The following is a 21,715-nucleotide window of genomic DNA, read 5'->3' on the forward strand; positions in this document are numbered from 1 at the left end:
TTCCGCATCCACTGAATCATTGTAAACTTTTTTTTATTGGGATGCCTAAATTATACAATCATACAGAATATTGCAAAATTAAGGAGTAGGGACGGTAAAGTATCACAACACTAGCCGGCATATCTGTCCAATCCACCACACAATTTATCTCTCGGTAAATATGGATAGTTTTGAAATTCACTATAGATAAACTGGTTCTCCATGTACCAAGAGCAAAGGGTGGCTATGAATAACTTAAGTTTCTAAGCTCATAATCCAGCCAATGACTAACCTCGAGTTATCCTCCAATTTTTTTTTTTTTTATTCTCAATATAGTAGCCGCATATACAAAACCTTCATAAGCCTCTCTCAATTTCGTTGGAGGCATCATTGTATCATAGAGATGGATGTCGTAACCCAACTCACCGCCACCATAGGTGAGTTAGATCCTCTAATCACAAAACCACCGCAACCACATATTTTTTTATTTGCTTTTATAAAATTATTGTATCGAGCTATCGTAATATAGATGGGTGATACTTTTGAGCAGCATGCACACAGAAGATTTCTTAATGCTGTTACTATTGACTCAGTAACTTAACTCAGCAATATTTTTTACGAGGTACCTCAATTTTTGCATACCATATCATATATAAAACTTCGAGATAAATTATATTTTTGGTCCTCCAAGTTTTATGAACATTTCTAAATAGTTCTTATAGTTTAAAACATCTAATTAGGTAATTGTTTCATGTGTGATTTAATGTAGTCCTTCCGGCCAATTCTGACCAATTTTTGTCATCAAAAAGTTGCATAAGTGATGTTTTTCTCCTTGCCGGCGCTAATATTGGTATACAGATGATAGTGTGATATAATAGCTACAAATTTTTATTTTGATAATGTTAATACGAGCGATGATGGAATACATGAGTGATGATATGACATTCGATGAATGGACACTTTCGAATGAAATATTTTACTACGTGACATATTAGGTGCCATATTATGGAGAAAGAAAAAAAAAGAAGAAGAAGAGATGGTTTGGCATATAGATAATGATAGTGGGAAATAGTGAGTGCCATGTATGACCCCCAAAAAACAAAAAATCAGTCACTATACCACATCATCATGGGTATGATAATATTGGTGTTGGCATGAAAAAGGACATCAAGTGTGCAGGTACAACTTTTTAGTGCCATAAATTGGTCGAAATCAGCCGCAAGGGCTATATTAAATTATATATAAAAATCAAAAAAATATAATTAGAGGTTTTTGAATTATAAAAATTAATCAAAAATATTTGTAAAATTTGGATAATCAAAAGCATAATTTACTCTAAACTTGTACAAAACTGCCTCGATAATATTACGTAAAAAGATATAAAAATATAAACAACGCTAGATCAGGGCAATAATCCCAGCCACCTTTTCCTTAAAATAAACCCAGGTGAGATCACTTTTCCTCATTCTTTCTTGGGCAAGGGTTCTCGTCTCCTCCCTTTTCTCGTCTGAAAAAAAACCCGCCCTCTGGGTGTCGCTCGCAGTTCTTTCTCGCCGACCACTCCAATCGTAGAGTCGTCATGGGAGACAGCCAATATTCGTTCTCGTTAACTACCTTCAGGTATTCACCGATCCTTCCACCCCGATCGATACATTCTCCCCAACCCTCAAATCCTTCGATCCTAACTCCGTTTCTTTATTCAGCCCTTCGGGGAAGCTGGTCCAGATCGAGCACGCCCTGATGGCCGTTGGATCCGGCCAAACTTCTCTCGGAATCAAAGGTAGTCTCTCCCTCTTTAGACGTTCCCCACCCTTCTTGTTTTCTATCACACCTGTCGGCGTATATCGGTTCTTGCTCCGCTAATCTTCTCCAAGTAATGATTTTTATGGACTTTTTTTTGATATAGAAATACCTATTTCGGAATGTTTTTTCCCCTTTCTGTTTTCTAGTTTAGTCTCCAAGCATCGTGTCACAGTGAATATGAGTCGTTTTTTGCTGGACGTCTAGGGTTGATATGCCTACCGTTGGTAAGTTTTGCACTCAAGCAGATTGTTGAGAAGCACAAGAAACCACTTTTAGCTTTAATTTGGGTTATATGTAGGGTGCCAGCTCCTGAACTGAGGTCCTTTCTGAATTTTAGCCGTAATAGAAATATTTTCTTCAGAATGCTAACCTGAATTTCGCACTCTAATTGTAAGAATTTACCAGGTGCAGTGCTTGACATGCTTGTAGAATCATGTCAGGAGTAATATATCATCTTAATCAAGAGTTGTTGAAAATATGACATGCTCAAGTATTTCATTATTTGACTAGGGTTTATCTTATTCTTGTTTATTATATTGTTATTATAGATTATAGTCAAGGGTCTGGGCCTCTTTTTTTCTTCCCCCAGACAACATCTGAGTTAGTTCAAAAGTTAAGACTGAAGGGTCATGTTACTTCTCGTTGATTGTTTTCTGAACACAGACAAGTCATGCCATTGACATTAATTATTCCTCTTGTTGGCTCTTTTATAATGGGATTGATGTGTTTCATTTAACTTTAGATGCTAAATTGATTGAGATGGTGTTGTGATGGAACCCTAGCGACTGGCCAGACTTAGTGGAACATCATTTATGTGATTCCTCATATAATGTTTCTTCACTAGTCTGTTATCTTTGATTTTCTTATCTGTCATATCTAATATTATAACATTTTTAATGGTGATGACTGCAGCTGCTAATGGTGTTGTTATTGCAACTGAGAAGAAATTGCCTTCCGTCTTAGTGGATGAGACATCTGTAAGCACACATCACTTACTTCCACCTCTGGAAATACCTGTGCTTGTCTGCGTGTAATATTGTAGCAAAGCAGAAGCTCATTTGATATTTCCCCTGGTCCAAACTTTTTTCGCTATTTTCTAAATGAGATATTTTTACCCTTTCTTTATTGTGAAGACGGAAACATTGCTTAACTCTTTTTATGCATCCTTTTGGTTTGTAATCTCTGATGCTCGCTTGCTCTCTAAAGGAAGTAAAAAACTAAACAAATTGAAAATGTATCTATTTTGTTTGATTCTGCACATTCGTGTACTTGCTTCATGATTTTTTAATTTTAGAACTCAACGTGAAGATGTAGTTATGATCATTTTCTGTTTGCATATTTCACTGCCTGCAAATTTAACAAGGTATACCTTTTATATGTGCCTCTGCTTATCGCATTGTTAGGAAGGCATATTAATGCTTCATGAAGAGTCATAGACCAGATAGTTCTTTGATCTTAATAGTTTCAGGAGGCACTAACTTTTTATGGTAAGAAATTTACCTTCTTTTATGTTTTTCATTCCGGGGAAGAAACTGAAATTCATTCAATAAATGCTACGCATTACCAATATGCTTCAACTGATATATGTGTGTTCGGTTTTGTGGATCAAGTTGAGATCCACTGATGTTTTAGATTGTTCCATGACTGGCTCTTAACATACGATTATGTCCCTTACTGCTTTCATAGTTTGAGGTTTTAAGTTCCTATAACCGGGGAACCATCTTCTGTCTTATGCATGCCTTACTAATGAGCCTCGAGGCATTTGCATAGGCTAGCCTCAAGATGTGCATGACTCTCCTTAGACCACCCCTTGAGGATCTGTGTTACCAAGATGTGCTGAGTCCATGCTCCCTCTTGTATGCCACCTTGTTTTCCTAGGGCGCCCTTATTTTTCTTTTTGTAACGCCCTCATCAATTCCGACTAGTCAGTGAAGATATTGCTTGCATTGCTCTACTTGGGTCAATCTTAAGAGTTGTTTGGGCAATTTCAAAGTTTATGGACCATAAGTAGTCTGAGAATGTTCAGTTTCCCATTGAAATGGGTAGTTGGCCCTCTAGGATTGTAACATTTGATTTTGGAGGCATGGAAGTCATATAACATATGCTTCTACACATATCCAAGACGTACATGATCTGGATACTTCTACCACATTCAACTTTACTAAAATTTTCTTTTCTAAATGATAATGACAGGACCTAGTAATATAAATACCAACATTTTTTTAATTGTGTCATCTAATGCTCGAAGAATTAATATGGGTGGTATAGTTATATGGGGTCTGCTGTATTCTGCACACTTATTTCAAAGTTGAATATTTTGTTGACTAATGAAGGGATATGCTTGGAAGCTTTTTCTTTTGTTGAAATAGGTCTCTCCCTCAATGTCTTCTTACATTGGTATCCGTTAATCAGCTGTTGACTACAATATCTGGCACTTTTCCTTGCCTTTATTTTTCTACTGATCACATTTCCTTAGAGAGTTACATTTAACCTTCAGCTTTATCAATAAGTTCTAGGCACCTATCCAATCTTAAGTCTCCTTATGTTTCCCTTCTCTTTTGGAACGTGGAAACTTAATTTTAAACCTGTTACTTGTTTAACTATAGGTGCAAAAGATCCAGCTAATGACAACAAACATTGGAGTTGTTTACAGGTGCTATATGCCACTTACCATATTCATTGCTTTATTTATTTAAGTTGCTTATATTTTGTTTATGATATTAAATATTTTATGACCTCCAAAATAGTTCTGAACTTTGATTTTATGCATGAGATTATCTTGGGATGATTTATATGATAATATATGGACTCCTTTAGCATGATTTTTGAGATGTTGGAAAATAGTCGTGGTGATAATTGTAGTGGTTTGTTTACTTTATAAGGTTTTTCACATATTCAGTCTCATGCTTGTTTATTTTGTTGTACACTGTGGAATTGTGTTGAGTGAATGTTTCCTGATAATTAGTTTTGATATAAATAATAGAAGCTGTTGAATTGATAAATGTTTACAAGAAAAGTGCATGCCAGAAACTTCGGAAGTGGTCCGGCCTGCTAAATTGCACATCACTGACATGACAGAAGCCTAGTGCAGTGAATGCTGCACCAAAGTTTGAACTTTAAAGTACCAGTTTCGGAACTAATTTCGGTACGCAACTGGTACAGTGTTGATACAGTCTGGGTCTTGGTATCAACACTCTGTATAGGGGTTATTATCAAGGTTATTATCAAGTATTGATTCTCTGCCAATATGAGCCGGTATGCCCAGTATGGACCAACATGGTCCGATACTACAAAATATACTTTGCACTAATTCATTGGTATGATACCATGACGAAACTTGCATGAATTGGTAAATTTGATACCTACAAAATGCTACATTTCTTTTGACACTTGAAATGGGGTAGGGGCTTAGCCATGTTAGAGCCACAGGACTGTGGCACACCCAACTCCGAAGTTTTCCTTAATATCTATCTACCTTGAATCACCTAGTCTTCTATTCAATTTAACGTACCCCCCCTCAAAAGTTTCAATTCTCTTCAAAATTACAGGACTTGGATCACACAAACATTAAAAGAAAGGTAAAACCTCTATACTTTTATGATAGGATTCCAATTCTGTTGGGATTCTTCTTTTTATTCATATAAAAACTACCAAATAGAGATCATTCTGTCATATAAAAACTTCCAAATAGGCTTCCAAGAAAAAAATCCACCAAGCAGAACCACAAAGAGACCATTGATCAGATTCATCCTGAAACCTTCCAGCATCAGCACCCTATCCCCTACTTCTCATGCCTCACAACCTAGTATTGATCTTGCATATTTCTCTCTTATTTCGCTTTACCTTGATTTCCCTCTGTCCAGATGATACTTCCTGATCACCCATGGTGGATTACCTATCTTTCTTATGGATCACCTCTGTCTCTTCTGGAAAAGATGACTTAGAGCTACCCCAAGGTGTTTTTGATAAAGGCAGGTTCTTCTTCACCATTTTTTTTTTGAAAAAAGATTATGAGTATAGCTTGCATATATACATGTGGAATAACACTTTTTTGCTGGCAGTTGATTAGTATTATCCATGGATATTTTGTTATCACACTCTCTTTTTTTCCTATCTACAATTCAATTTAATATGATGTCGTAGAACAAAAGAGCATTTTGAAAGAAAAAAATGTTTAGGAATAAAAGAAAAATAATAAAGTGCAAGATTAAAACTTTCAATCAATAACAATGTTAAAGTTTTTTTCCTTAGTGCGTGTATATGAGGTGAACTAGAATATGATCAATCTGATTTCAACTCAAATCCGGCTAGTCCTGATCAGACGGGGTTCGACATTGATGATTTGAGCCGTTGATGTGGTCTACTACCTATAAACTGTTTATACACAAAAATCATGTGATTTAGAGGCCCCTAGCCTTTGCATTAAGTGGTCAAAAATGGACAATTTAAATAATATGAAGCAATACATATTTTTTACTACTCTATGCATAAGCAAAGGGTTTCTAGATCACATGATTTTTAGTGTATAAACTGTTTAGAATAGTCGATCGCATCAAACGATGTGGATCATTGATATTAGACCCTGTTGTCCGATCAAAACTGACCGGACTTGACCTCAAATCTGGTCGACCGGATTCTAGCCCATCTCTCTCTATGCAAGTTTATATATATGCATATCTATGTATGTATACTAAGAAAAGCTTTAGCATTCAAACATTTACATGTAAATTATATGCATGTTATATGTGTATAGCACTTTTACATTTTCTTAAATAGAGCTTGGCTCAGGATCGAAACCGAGCTCCACCCCTAAAATGGAGTATTCATTGACCACCTTCATAATATGCTATTGCTGAGTATTTGTCACCTTTCTTTGTAGAACTACCTTCTCTACTAGTTGCTATTGTTAATTTTGTTTGTATGTTTACGTGCAGTGGAATGGGCCCAGATTCCCGTGTTCTGGTGAGAAAAAGCAGAAAACAAGCACAACAGTATTATCGACTATATAAGGTATGGTTCAACCGGAAAGCCTTCCATTTACATAGCACCAGTACCTACCTGTTTATTTTACCACCCCAAAAAGCATATTAGATATGGTCTTCCGAGAACACATTCCTTATTTCAATTTACACTTTGGAACTAATGGATTGAAGGGCAATCATTTAAGTGTAGACTTCTGCCTCATTTTGCTTGCCCTTGAATAAAAAAAATACAGTTTTTTAATAGACACATGACAATGAGGACCTGATAGTACTAAGTTTCTTTGCTTTATTGTCCTTTCTGGATGTTTTTGTCTACAAGAATGACAGTGAATCTGCATTTGTCTAAGTTTATATTTTTATATCATGCTTTATGATAGTCACTGTAAATTCATGATTGCAGGAGCCAATACCAGTTACGCAACTTGTTAGGGAAAATGCGGCTGTAATGCAGGAGTTCACTCAATCTGGGTATGTTACTTTCTGAGTTGCTTTGCCAATGGAGGTGAATTAGAATTTCATTAGCAAGTGGAAAAGCCTAGCTGTTTGTCAAGGATGGAATGTTGGGACCTAATTTTTTTACATACATATATAAGAACCAGTGGCTCCTCCTCCGTTGAAAATGACCTATGAAGTTAACTGTTATCCCAATATTTCAAATTTTAATGCGGCACCAGAGCTGCATATTGGCCTATCCTTTATCACCTCAATTTTTAGGTCGGGTTTTGTACATCTCTGTTCTTCATGGTAAATTCTTACTTTTTGGTCATATACCTCTACCAAAAACACTACAAGATTCACTGTATGTGGTATTGTTTTTCTTTCATTTGATTTGCCAATCTTCATGTATTTTTCTGTTAACTCACTGGTCTTCTATATCAAACCTTCTACCAGGTCAATTAAACCAGTTGGCTTATTCTTCAAAAATACATGAAAGAACAAGTTGAACTTTGGTTATTCTTCTGCTTTTAGATGTAGTTTCCTCGTTCCATCTTGATTAGACTCCTTCCAAGGCTTTGGTAACCTTCTGGTGCCTAAGCTTATTTAAGCGTAGCTTTTTTATTCATACTTGAGGACTGTTATCAGGTTGAGGCCAGTCATGAATGCCCTCAAACTTGGATAAACGACAGAGTAATTTGTATGGAAAATATTGCATGTACGTAACAAAAGCAAACTTCCCTGGCCCAAGTTTCAAGTGGGCGTGAGAGTCTTATGCTCCAACTTTAGGTGCACAATCAGATATTCCAGCCTCAAACTGCACTTGTCTGGTTCGTATAGAGAAGGCATTATAATAATAAATTCATGCTTTCCTTTTCTTCCTTTCCTTAACCCCTGCAGTGGTGTAAGGCCATTTGGAGTTTCTTTGCTGGTTGCTGGATATGACGACAATGGTCCACAGCTCTATCAGGTATTTTGGCATCTTACCTTATTCTCTTTACTGGTTTAACCATCAGTAATTTCTAATAATTTCTAATAATTTCTAATAAGGTAATTTCTAATAATTTCTGTCGGGCACATTGCCTATAGTTAGGATCCATCAATATAATTTGTTTTTGTATATAATATTATCCATGTACATCTTAAATTGAGTATCTCCTACGACTTGATTTTAATCTGTACCTTGTTCCATTTTAATAGGTATGTGCGGGTCATCTGGCTTCTTATGGCTACTGTGATTAGCATGACCTTTAATTGATGATTTCTCACACCACTTGATCTTAATTTTGTCTCACCTTCTTATAGCTACTGTGATTAAGATGATGTGACAACTTAAATCTTATACATCTTTTTATTTCTTTGAACCTTGTTTTCTAGGTTGACCCATCAGGTTCATACTTCTCTTGGAAAGCATCTGCAATGGGGAAAAATGTTTCCAATGCAAAGACATTTCTCGAGAAGAGGTACCCAATGCTGGCTGATGTCATCCATAATTTAGTTCATGTTGTCTGCTTCATGTTGAATCATGAACAAAACCTTCCAATCCCCCTTAGAACTATCAGACGACCTCCTTCTCCACTTAGAAAACTTTAATTCATCTCAGAAATTCTTTGTTCGCTGTCATGCTTTCTCCTTGCTTGAGGCACATTGGTAACCTCCACTACAAGCATCACCATCTATGACTGTTTTACAACTTGGGGCATTTCTTCCGATTGTAGGTATACTGATGATATGGAGCTTGAAGATGCTGTGCATACTGCCATTTTGACTCTTAAAGAAGGGTATTTTCATATGTTTCATTTGAACTTTTGTCTTAAATACTTGGATCTTCAGTGATATTAATTTGATGGGATGTGTTCCAAAATGTATAGGTTTGAAGGTCAAATTTCTGGCAAGAACATTGAAATTGGAATTATTGGAGCTGACCGTAAGTTCAGGTTTGTTCAATTTCTCTTCACTAATGGCTCCTCAAGTTTTTCAGTGTTTTTAAGTGGTTTTATCAGTCTATTGTGTCCAGTGAGTAGAATTGCACTGTTTCCATGTTTAACTAAATGGAAAGGGTTAACCATGTCTGTTCCATCTGTTGACATAGATGCACAGATTAGGCAACATTAACCTAATTAATATTAGGTGGAGTTAGAAAAAAAGGTTGGCAGTGTAATTCTATTAGAAATGTCTCCACATCCTTGTTTTACCGCAGGAACTTACCAGTAAGAATATCCTGTTATGAATAAGAATTGCTGAATATTGTAGCGGCTGGGCATCTGAAGCTCCTCAAGCTTTTGCCAGAGCTATGTTTGGATGCTCAGAGAGCAAGGAAGAAGTTATAGATGGGCTCGAATGTGTCTAAATCGGCTGATTCTGGTTCTATCAGTTGGCAACCAAACATAGCTTAAATGGATTTAGTAATAGTACAAGTAGCTGGACAGTAGTGTTATGTATAACCAATGATCAAAAAAGTTGTCATTGATGTATGGGAAGATGGTAATGATCCGGATTACGGGGTGGTCACAGTGTGCTGCATGCAAGAGGAATGAAAGGGTGGTGGTATTTCTATGTTCTTATAATTAATATCATACTCATTATATTTCTTTTTATGTTGCAGGATACTTACTCCAGCTGAGATTGATGATTACCTGGCAGAAGTCGAGTAATTTTGTCAAATCCTGCTTCTAACAAGGGATATTGAATTGTTTTAATGTATATCATATTTGATGTTAAAATTTTTGTCTCTCGATTTCAGCTCTTTTGCTCCAAATTTGTCTATGGTGTAATGTCTTCTTTACTTGACACTTATTAATTGAAGTTTTAACCTGCAGCATGACTTGCCTAAAATACCCACTGAAATGCTTACCATGCTGGAAGCATGGTCAAAGGATAAATTGAATATTCATTGATCTGATATCTAGTATAAACTGATTATAAGTGAGCAAATAGGAATCATAGATATGTATTTTGATTAACATAAAATTCAAGTCTCGCCTTCAAAAACAAAATTAAATCCAATTCTGAAACCCAACAAATTTGGATGCTTCCAGGCTCAATATTTCTATACATGAACTAATTCCTTTCCGGATTTAGCCATAGTTGCAACCGTTAATTTTCCTCTGGCTGTTTTGTTATTCTATTAAATGGAAATTAGAGGAAATAAAAAAAAAGTGACCAGCTCTTTGGAGTCTCTCCCCAGCCCTACTTTTACATGAGACAGCAGGCAATGCTGCACCGTAGGAGGTGGATAGGGTCAGCGAAAGAAGTGGCGATGGGCAGAATAAACGGTTTTCAATTCAAGGTTCCCACTCCTCAAAATGGGTATTAAACAAAGGACATAGTGGGTTAGGTAAAACCTTTTTTGAGAGGAAAAAAAAAACATAAATCATAATGTTAAGCAAATTTTGTATATCTAACCATATCTAAATTTCTATGCCGTATGGAGCCACCATTGCAGTATATCAGCGAGCCTAACAAATAGGGCATATCAGTTGAAGTAGATTCTTCTTTTTTTTGTCAATAAAAACTTCTTTCCAAACTATACAAGCTTTTTTTTTATCACGCATCACAACATATCATTAATTACCTATAAATGCAATGCTTTACCCATACATGCATGCTCTAGGATGAGATCATGATAACATATAAGAATACTTTAGCAAAGTAGCTTGAGTGAGTAACTACACCACGGAGTTCAACAAAGTAGCTTGCGCGTGTACCGGCACCACCGGTCAAATGGCCTCGAGAGGTTGGGCCAATCGGAGTCGGAGGCGGAGAAATCCTCGAGCCAGTTGCGAAGGATGATCTCCTGGTCCTCCCATGGCAGGCCGATGACGAGGTCTTCGATTACCCTTTCCATCTCCCACTTTTCCATCCCTGTAAGCACCGGGCTCGTTACCCCGTGGCTCGCATGGCAGAGCAGTGGCATCCACAACGCCAATATCCCGAATCTGACCTCCCTCGCTGTCTCCCACTCCCCACGTGCCAGCTCCCGTAGCAATACGACTGCAAACACACAGAGATCAAATTAGAGATTCTTCTATATAACCCTTCATGAATCTGAACATTACTTTGCTTTCACAAATTTAATTATGAGAAAGATTAAAACCATGTGAAGGAACATTCCTTCTAAAAAGCTATGCCTCAATTACATAGTTAAATTGTTTTGTTAATGTTTATGTCCTCGCATGATAGCTCAATGCATCCAACTTCCACCAATAGAAGCATCTGCATCATCGATTTCACTTGTTAATTTTTATGTCCTCACATGTATACTCTTCTACATATTTAAATTTGTGTGAATATTTTTTTTAAAAATTAATATTTATTTCTGTACCTTCATAAAATACTATTTTGCACAGATACTTCTAATATAGTGGTTCTTCTAACACCGTTAATAAAAATTATATTTATTTTAATTAAAAATAAAATAAAAATTTTAAATTATTTTTTTATCTTCCATCACAATCACCTTATAAATATTTTCTTTTGCACATCTGCCTATTAAAAATATTTTAGTCATTTTAATTGGAACCGTTAATTTTTTAACAGAATTAGATAGCTTTGGTACATACGCAAAAATAAAGATAAAAAAAGATAGAATAATAAAATAAGCATTTTATGAGGGTATACATGAAAATATCAATTTTGGAAGGGTATTTATGCAAAGAAAAATATTTTTATGATACAAATCATCCTTTCCCTTGTTGATCATTAGTAAAGAGCCCAACTGAGTAAAATATAAGAAGAGAAGTTGCTTCAATGAAATTCTCTAAAGGCAATCCATACAAAAAAACATAAAAAAAGAATTACTGGCATGCTCAACATAATTATTAGAACTATCCAATACCTAATGATTGTCATTGATGTACTTAATCAAAGATGAACAAGATGGCTTTTTTACTACAATAATAATTTAAATTAAAAGAAAAAAGTTCATGCAAATTAATAATCTTCTTAATATTTTATTTAAGAAGTTTAAGATATCATCCCTTCATGAGTCACGATCTATGAGTTTATCTCTCGTTAGCAAGTGAGGGGCTTATCTTGAATATCCAAGTTTCTAGAGGGTTAATAGATGATGGATCGGACGGTCAGGAATATCTCACCAGTGATCTTGACTATCGGACCCTGAACCCTGGGATGAGCGGTCAAAGAGAGCGACGCCAGCCCGGACGCGAAGGCCCAGCGCACGATCGCCTCTCCGACGGCCGAGCTAGCTCTCAGCTTGTTCGTGATCCACAGCATCTCGTGCGCCAGCTTCTCCGCCTCCACCCACTCGTTCGTGCTCGGCGCCACCAGCAGGTGGGGCTTGTACGGCCGGAGAGCGCCGACGGCGGCGGACGGGAGGAGGCCGCCGAGGCAGAGGCGGAGGCCGTCGTACAAGGTGGCGAGGAGGGGGCCGAGCGGGAGGAGGCTGAGGACGCGCGACGGCCAGGTGCCGGTGATGGAGGAGGATCGTTGGAGGGCGCGACGGAGGAGCTCGCTGGTGCGGGAGAAGGCGGAGGCGAGGACGGCCCGGTTGACCTCCAGGAGTTCCGAGTGCCCCAGCTGGACGTTCTCGTTCAGCACTCTGTCCGCCGCAGCCAGCACGAACTCGTAGTTTCTTGACGTGAAGGGGAGGTCATTCAGGATCAGCAAGATCTGGCAACAAAATAAGAGAAAGATTTCGGTATCCGGCATACAAAGGTGGTTGTTCATGAACTACTTAGTTTAATTGCATCTAGAGCTTGCCAAGGAGCTCCTCCACCATATGTAGTTGGAACATAGAAGGAGCTTGAAATTAACGTGAGTTTCGAGTATTTGATTGCATGCACTCATATGGTCGAGCTGTTGCTCAACTCTCGAGTTGATGCTGAAATAGTGAAAGAAATCAAAAAAAGAAAGAGGATAGAAACATATATCACATCTAATATATTCATTTTTTTTGCTAAGACATCTAATATATTGCATGCAAACAGGCTATACTTACATGCGATAGGGCTCTCCCTATAGCTGTAGAGTTGGCGCCGAGTACACTCCCACTTCCTCCATGCAAAACAATGGCCGTAGAGGAGGAGGACGGCTTCTTGTGAATCAATCCTTCAACACCAAAATCCAGCAGGGAAAGAACAGCAGGTGAAGGAGGGAAGATATCGGTTATGATCCGAAGCACCCAGACGTTAGCCCATATAGTTAGCATCACCAGGTAACGCACGGTGTTCATGGGCCGCCACCTCTCCCCTTCTCCGGTGGCCACCGCCGCCGAGGCAGCAGCCACGAGCATCCTCGATGCCTTGGTCGCAGTGGAAACGAATATGGAGTTCATGATGCCGCTGACGCCAGAAGGCCTCACTAGGAGGCCTTTGTCGACGGCCGTGGCCAGATTAGAAGAAGCCATCACCAAGGCCATCTATCTCTTTCTCTAAATGGTAGGTATTCTAGCTAGCTAGGAGAAGAACAGGAGAGGGAGCTTCCTCTTTTATGAATTCTTTTTCTCTCGGGATACCGACTAGAATTTTGGATGGATTTAGAGCTCAAGGCCTACGTCACTTGTTTTCGGTGGTAGACTTACTTGAGGCTTATAACGCTAGTAAGTGGGGAATGAAAGACACCTACAAAATTTGCTGTCGAGCTCCTTTTTGTTCATATCCACCTCAGTCGGTGCGGCGAGGGATTTCTCTGACCAACCATTTAGTCTTGATAGTTTTCAGTAGAATTCTTGGTAGTTACGTGCATATCAAATGGCAAGGGAGTATCCGGTGGAATTTGGATTAGGAGTAAAACAACAGAAGCAAGTGTTTTAACTCCTAATAAGGAATCAGATCTGAAATGGTGAATTAGTTTTGCATAATTCATGACGATGTCGGTCTACGAAATACCTTAACTGTGAAGGAATACAAGGATATATAAGACAAATTAATGACGCAATTTATATCGGTTATTGGATAGAAATTTTATTTTCACCGAAGGAATAAAGTTGGTGGAAGAACTTTCCGGCTGCTCTGCATGATTTAAGCTGAATCAATGCTATGGGCCGGTTTTGTTGCTGTGGAGTTGGCTAAGATCGAGTACTTCTTGCATCTCAAAAAATTTAAAAAGAAAGATAGTGCCAGATTATAAGATAATTGTTCGACAAACTTGGGATTTAAGCAAAGGTGAAATATAATCCATAAAGTCTTTGGTGCATTACGCTCCTTCTTGCAATGTATATGAGGTTTTTACCAAGTACGCTGCAAACCTGATCCTTGCAAATTTTCTTTGTTATTGGTAAGAACTGATTTAGAGTTGTAATTATAAAAAATGATTCATTGAATATGACAAATTTCACCTAATATTGATATATTCATATGGACACAGATATTGCACACTAGGATTTTTCAGCTAACATTTGCCAATAAAAACATGCATGTAATATATATTGTATCCATGCATCATTAAAATTCTTATCAATTGAGTTTCAAGTCCATAAATTTTTTTCTTTTCTTTTCTTTTTTCTATGCATCATTAAAATTCTTATCTATGCACCATGCTTTGCTTGCTAGCCACGCCACGACATATCAATCAGGGACCATACCTTGTCATACCTATCAACGCCATACCATTCACCGGAACGATCTATGCTGTGTGCATCAAGCAAGCTCTAGTTGCACGCTATCTGTCTAAGACTCATCTCCTTTCATGATGAAAACGGGCCATATCTCCGCTACCTGGGCACCTCTATAGGGACTATTAATAGCCCCATCGGATAATACCTGAAGGACTTTTGGACCAACTAAGATCCACTTTAACTTTATCATTGGAGGGCCTTCACCGGAACTCCGGCTTTGTGCAGGTCCGCCGATGCGTAGGAAATGGCGTCCTTTTTCCATCCCATCTGGTAGCTCTCCCGACTCTTCCGGCGTGGTCACTCTCGGGTCGAATTTGAACCACGACAGTACCAAAGTCCATGGGTTAGATATCGTAACCAGATCCAAAGTCCATGTCCATCGGATACGATAAAGATCGGCTTTGGGTTGGATCCAACAAAGGTCCAGACTAACGAGGATGAGACCGCACGTTAAAAACCGATGGCGGTAAGAGACGGCGCCGACGGTTTCCCCCATCGCTCTGGTTTCGGGAATCATGTGGCAGGTTCCCCCAACGCCGAAGCAGCTGGCGGCGGCGGCCTGCTGCTTCGCGACGGGCGTCGCGCTGATCGCCGTCGGGATCCATCTCTCCTACGCCAACGTCGCCCCCCAGCAAGCCCGCGCCCAGGCCCGCCGCGAGCTCGTCCGCGAATACCTCCGCAAGAAGTTCGACCAATAGCCATCCTCCGAATCCCCTCTTCGTTGCTCATATTTTTCGTCTCCAGTACAATCTCCTTCCACTTTCGTCTTTTAATTTCACTATCCTGTAAATTATATTGGGGTCCATTCTGTTCATTTGTTGGTTTTCTATTGTCTATTCTGTACATTGCACCCTAATCTTATAGCCTTATAGTGAATAATGTTAGAGAGAGAATGCTGAGTAAAAAACTTTGGGTATGGAATCAGAATTATAAACAAGATTCAGTTGATTATGTGTTCAGAATAGGAAATGCACTTTTTTTATTTTAGATATAGTGAGATGTGGCAAAAAGGGGAAAAACCATAAAAATTAGAAGCAAGGAAATAAAATTCATTCAGAATTTTGAAAGATGAAACAGTACTGGAGTGTATGGGGGAGAGGAGTCCAAGAAGATATCTTGATATTTGGAGGAGTAATCGAGGGCTTGACATGATCAGTGAGGAAATTCTAAGGCCAAAATGCCCCCGGTGATTCTGCTTTGAGGGACCTCTTGATTGTGGAGGACTTGACGTGATATGATCCTCGATGGCTGTTCTGTTTCTAGTGCCGTTTCTGGAATTATTCTCTCCTCCTCTATGGTTACCTGGTTCATAATCTTGATTATACCTGAAACTAACATAGATTTGGTCGCTTGTCTTATTGGTCTTATATTCGACCTATTTGATCATTTTATTTTACCGGTCAAAAGTTTTAGTGCTGCCTAAGTTTTTTTTTTTTTTTTTGTTGATTTTATAGTTTAAGAAAGCCATTTGAATTCAGTTTTGTTCACTTCACTTTCAGTTTTATAGTCATGCTGCAAGAAGATTGTAGTTGCAAACATGTAAAAAACCCAGCAAGCAATTACACATGTATTCAGCTATTTTATTAAGAGTAACTTGGTTCCAATCTGTATCTATTCATTGATGTCAATCTCCTCGTGTTCTGCATGTACTGAAGTATATTGTATTCATGACAATGATGTCAGGTTTGCGCAGAAAGCTTCTTAATGGATTTCCTTTTCTGGTTGTATTTCTTCAATCAGCAAACAAGTTCTATTGGGGAGAAAGCCATCCATTATATGGTTTGAGGTGCGCTAAATGGGACCTCACCCTTCTGTTGCATATTCTGATGGAACGCCATTGGTTTACCATCACTCTCTCTTAGCTGTGCGACATTTTTTTGTGTCTAGTTCCCTCTAAATTTCCCATGATTTGGCTATGGGGACTTAAAATCTATAGATCCAGTGGCTGCTGCTTACCTCATTCTTGTACCACCTGGTGACCTCAGTTGATGGGAAAAAAGACAAAGAAAATCTGCAATGTTTCTCAAAGAGTAACTACCTAGAATATGATGTAATGATGCCTCTTTTCGTTCTGCATATCTGCTTATGTGCAGGCTAAAAGATTTTTCTTAGGTTTGTCTTTTTCCATTTTAAGGGTTTTGTGTTTGTATGAGTGATTGTGAGGGAGCATACAAGTGCCACCTGTTGAAATGCTCTTACATGTGATATCTTTGGTTGCTAACACTATCTAACTTGTTATTGTCTATTGGTTGGTGGATCTGATATCTGGACATCTTTCAGGCTTGGAAGATTGTGGATGAGTCCTGCATTTACAATTATATAAAATCATCCTGAGGATTGATTCGCATCCTGTGGTCGGAGGTGTTGGACAAGTCCCCACATTTGAGAATTGTATAAATCATCCTTATAGGGTTGTCAGGTTGACAAGGAATCATAAAAACCTGCTGATTAGTCAACTGGATCTTCTTAGCTTAAAGTTCTGCTCCATATCTAGCCTCATATTGATATGAAAAGACTTGAACATCCTTAACTGTTAATACTAAACTATATTCTACAAACCTCAGTCACTTTTCAAAGCTTAAGGGATTTGTGCTGGATGCTTGGCATCTAAATACCAACAGGATATCCTGCCATTTGTTCATGGATATCTTACACGATGTCTTACATTATTAGGCTTGCTTCTACCTCAAACAAGTAGTCTATGCACATGGCCACTTTTTATTGTTAAGGTCGTTTTCTGTTCCTTAGTTTTCTCTAGGTTGTTCTCATCTTTTGTGCTATGTCATGTACTCTGCATTATTGTGACTTCTATCCTGTCTAACTCTAGCAATTTTTTCGTTTTTCAGGATGACAGTAATCAAGGCTGGGCCCTGTGATACAATGAACTGGATATTGAAGAATACTGATAGCCTTTACTCAAGGTGCCACACCATCTTTGGTTGTGTACTAATATGGGGTATGGCTGAAGCAGTCAATCAGAAAGTGTTTTCATTTGTTGCACAATCCATCCTCGCATGACTTTATGATTAGCTTAAGGTTTTTTTTGTTCTTTTTACCTTTTGAAATGCATGTATCAGTTTCTCCATTTTGGTAATCTTGCATGTGAATTCTTTTCTGGGCAAGCCTTGAAGCTCTGCAAACCCGAAGAAATGGGATCTATCTTATTTGGCATTCGGCACCCACAAAAAATGCCCAGTGGAATCCCATGCATTGGGACATATGTTGACACTGGTTCAGGAAACTGGTGAATCAGGTGATGATACTTGCTCAACCGGCTCAGAGCTGGCCATCAATCTGATGGAAAAGGACTATTGGGGTGTGGGGCCTGCAAAGTTACTTAAAACCTATGAAACTTGTCTAAGAAAAGTACAAGACCGGGATGTCTAGTGTTCTTTGTTAGCTTGTTGATCAACTGGTTTTATCTATGAATCTATATATTGTGGATTGTTGCCTGATACGTTTCTTGTATTCCAAAGGAAGTTGCATACATTAAGATGTCATCCCTGTGAGGCATGAAGAGATCAGGCAACGATCCAAGTTGTTGGGGGAAAAAAAATAAAATAGTGGCGATTGCAATTGTCTGCAGAAGATGGGTGCTTGCAAATAGTGCTGGCCAAGTGATCTGTGGTCTTGTATAATTTGGAAGGCTGCTGTATGTTGTGAAATTTTGTTCGGTGGTATTTATTGGAAGATTTATTGACTACCAGTGGGTGTTTAACTTGCCTTCCAGCCCTAGATTTAGGTCGTTCAGAGAAATATTAACTGTTATTATCGGTTCCTCGGCTCAGACCATGGAACAGCTGCACATTTTGTCAGTCCATTGATTCTGCTCTTGTTTAAGTAGGTTCAACTCCATGAACAGAAAAAATAATGTGCTGGGATGTGGCTTTATTTGCTACTTCAGAAAAACCAATATATAGGTTCTTTATTTCCCTCTTCTCCCAGTGAGCCTATTGACTATACTTTTCCTGAGAGTATATGGTGCACTATGTCCAAATATTGATAAGCACATCGTTTACTTCATCTCCAATCAGAAAGCAGGATTATAGCTGTGAGATGTGGCTCTTATAGTTTACTAATTATGTGCCACCCCTAGGCATTTGTTCCGGGCTGCTTGCCTCCTTTGCTCAGCTAGTGAACCGTCACGAATCAACACGTACAAACATATCTGTATTAATTTTTTTCTCCTCATGCTATTTTTTTTTGTGTTTATGTGTGCGGGTTTGTGGTTGAACTAGTATATTATTTTTTATAAATTTTTTACATATATATCCTTGAAAATATATAAAATTATATAAATATTTTCGTCAAATTATAATTTTTACGTATACCTTCATAAAATATTTATTTTACATATATACTTTTTATTTGTGTATATATATATTTAATATACACATTCATACCATTTAATACTGTTAAAAAATAAATAATTTAAATTTTAAATAATTAGAATATTCTTACAGATAAACATACAAAAAAAATTATAAGAATGTATATGCAAATAGTAAATTTATAAGAGTATTCATATGCTTATGCATATTTAGGAGGATATATATTTAAAAAAATAATATTTTAGATAAAACAGTAAAAAAATTAATATTATTATATCACATAATTATATATTAATATTAATTTTTATAAAATAAATTATATTATTTTCATTAAATTTTTATTGTCATCGTAGAATTTAGGCCGAAATGGGAATACGGCTCAAGCGATCTTGAGATGGCTGTACATTGTGCCCTTAAAAAATATATATATACTAGTGCACCAGGTGGCTGTACATCAAGCCAGTCACCTCATCAGTTCCGAAACCCAAACTTATAATCACTTGCTATATTATTCCGAACTGTACGTGTAACTCTCAAGGACTTCTGGGGCACAGACTACATGGACTCGAGAAGCATGGGTTTCTCTCTTTGAGATGATAACCACTACCTCTTCCTGCAGAATCGCGGACCCATGAAGAAGAGAGAGGGAAAAAGAAATGGCTGGCGTCGGCTTCCTGGCGAGAAGGATGGAGCTCCTCCACCACCCCAACCTTTCTTACTCCCTCACCGCCTTCCTCTCCATGTCAGAGCTCAAGCGCACCCACGCCCACATCATCACCTCCGGCCTCTCCTCCGACCCCTTCACCCTCGCGCGCCTCCTCGCCGCCGCCGCTATCGCGCCCTCCGGCGACCTACGCTACGCCAAGCTCCTTTTCGACGCCGTCGCCCACCCCACCCTCTTCATGTACAACACCATGATCCGCGCCTTCTCGCAGAGCCCAGAACCCATCGATTCAATCAACTACTACCTCCGAATGCTCCGTTCCGGAATCTCGCCGGATAGACTCACCTTCCCTTTCCTTCTCAAGTCTTGCGCCGCCCTCGGCCTCGCCGGCCTCGGCCGAGGCGTCCACTGCCACGCTATCGAGCTCGGGTTGGACTCTGACGTGTTTATCCTCAACAATGCCATCGCCATGTACTCGGGTTGGGGCGACACGAACTCTGCTCACCAGCTGTTCGACGACAATTTTAACATAGCTGATGTCGTCTCTTGGACCGCATTGATCACTGGGTACTCGAACCGCGGGGAACTGGATCGTGCCCGGTGGTTCTTTGATCGGATGCCGAGCAGGAATATGATCTCTTGGAATGCAATGATCGCAGGCTATGCGCGAAGCGGCAGGGCTGAGGAATCGTGGCATCTGTTCGGTGAAATGCCCGAAAGAAATGTGGAGTCATGGAGCTCGATGATTTCAGGGTTTGCACAAAGTGGGCTTTGCAGAGAGGCGTTGGCCGTGTTCGACGAGATGGTTCAGAGAGAGGTGACGCCGAACGAACCAACTTTGGTCAGTGTGGTGTCATCTTGCGCGCAGCTGCGAGACTTGGAGCACGGCCGGTGGGTGCATGATTACATCAACCAGCATGAGGTTGAGTCGAGTGCGATCCTGGGAACGGCTCTGGTGGACATGTACGGCAAGTGTGGGAGCATAGGCGAGGCGGTCGAGGTCTTTAAGAAGATGCCTGCGAAGAACGTGTATTCATGGAACTCGATGGTGACCGGCTTGGCCATGAATGGATCCGGGCGGCAAGCATTGGCGCTCTTCTGGAAGATGAAGCTGATGGGCATCGAGCCGAATGCCATAACCTTCGTTGGATTGCTGAGTGCATGCAGCCACTCAGGACTGGTCGATGAGGGGCAACGGTTCTTCGATACGATGACGAGAGTGTATGGGATTAGGCCGCTGCAGGAGCACTATGGTTGCATGGTTGATTTGCTGGGCCGTGCCGGGCTGCTGAAGGAAGCATTGGATTTTGCGGACAGGATGCCGGTGGAGCCCCATGCAGGGCTGTGGGGAGCGCTTGCTGGTGCTTGTAGGATCCATGGAGATGTCGAGCTGGGGGAGGAAGTAGGGAAGCGTTTGATTGAGTTGGAGCCGCATCATGGTGGAAGGTATGTTCTGTTGGCCAATATATATGCAGCTGCAAAAAGGTGGAATGACATGGTCATGGTAAGGAAATTGTTGAAGGAGAGGGGGGCGAGAAAAGTCCCAGGGAACAGCATGGTGGAAGCACTCCCTGCAGCATCTATGTGATGATGTTCTTATCGTGATCGACAACTACAGGTTGGCAAATTGAATGTTGATGGTGTTATCCTCGTAAAGGAGGGATTTTTAGGGAATTGTAAGTCCAAATCAGAAGGGAGAGCTTTTTTTTTTCCCCCAAAACGGATGTATTATATAATATGGATACAGATACAGTCAAAAGATAATAGGTTCCGAAGTACATCGGATAGCTTCCTCTTTTTCATTCAAAAAGTATCTTCGGAGTGGTTGGCCACAAATGAGGGAGAGTTCTTTGCTGGCATGTCTAAAAGATTGGGGATGGTGGGATTTGCTAAGCAAATTGGATCTCTGGCTGTTAGAGGGGGGTCTCCAATTTGCACAGGATTT

General features: G+C 39.3%; 4 protein-coding genes across 4 annotated transcripts; 3 read left to right on the top strand and 1 right to left on the bottom strand.

Moving 5' to 3' along the window:
* Positions 1-1,438: 1,438 nt before the first annotated feature.
* On the top strand, positions 1,439-10,020 carry LOC103722419 (proteasome subunit alpha type-2-A-like). The gene is made up of 11 exons (XM_008812977.4): positions 1,439-1,599; positions 1,683-1,759; positions 2,695-2,759; positions 4,389-4,435; positions 6,717-6,792; positions 7,165-7,232; positions 8,100-8,169; positions 8,577-8,662; positions 8,918-8,980; positions 9,071-9,136; positions 9,805-10,020. The coding sequence occupies exons 1-11, from the start codon at positions 1,559-1,561 to the stop codon at positions 9,851-9,853; spliced, it is 708 nt and encodes a 235-aa protein (XP_008811199.2). The 5' UTR covers positions 1,439-1,558; the 3' UTR covers positions 9,854-10,020.
* An 861-nt stretch (positions 10,021-10,881) lies between these two features.
* LOC103724075 lies at positions 10,882-13,578 on the bottom strand. The gene is made up of 3 exons (XM_008815233.3): positions 13,159-13,578; positions 12,296-12,830; positions 10,882-11,192 (listed from the first exon to the last, which is right to left on the bottom strand). The coding sequence occupies exons 1-3, from the start codon at positions 13,576-13,578 to the stop codon at positions 10,882-10,884; spliced, it is 1,266 nt and encodes a 421-aa protein (XP_008813455.2).
* A 1,642-nt stretch (positions 13,579-15,220) lies between these two features.
* Positions 15,221-18,478, top strand: LOC103722404. The gene is made up of 3 exons (XM_008812960.4): positions 15,221-15,518; positions 16,459-16,561; positions 17,622-18,478. The coding sequence occupies exons 1-3, from the start codon at positions 15,236-15,238 to the stop codon at positions 17,791-17,793; spliced, it is 558 nt and encodes a 185-aa protein (XP_008811182.2). The 5' UTR covers positions 15,221-15,235; the 3' UTR covers positions 17,794-18,478.
* Positions 18,479-19,481: 1,003 nt separating this feature from the next.
* LOC103722399 (pentatricopeptide repeat-containing protein At5g66520-like) lies at positions 19,482-21,580 on the top strand. The gene has a single exon (XM_008812947.4). The coding sequence runs from the start codon at positions 19,763-19,765 to the stop codon at positions 21,356-21,358; it is 1,596 nt and encodes a 531-aa protein (XP_008811169.2). The 5' UTR covers positions 19,482-19,762; the 3' UTR covers positions 21,359-21,580.
* The last annotated feature ends 135 nt before the right edge of the window (positions 21,581-21,715 follow it).

This window comes from Phoenix dactylifera, chromosome 18 (assembly GCF_009389715.1).
Source record: "Phoenix dactylifera cultivar Barhee BC4 chromosome 18, palm_55x_up_171113_PBpolish2nd_filt_p, whole genome shotgun sequence".
NCBI lineage: Eukaryota > Viridiplantae > Streptophyta > Magnoliopsida > Arecales > Arecaceae > Phoenix > Phoenix dactylifera.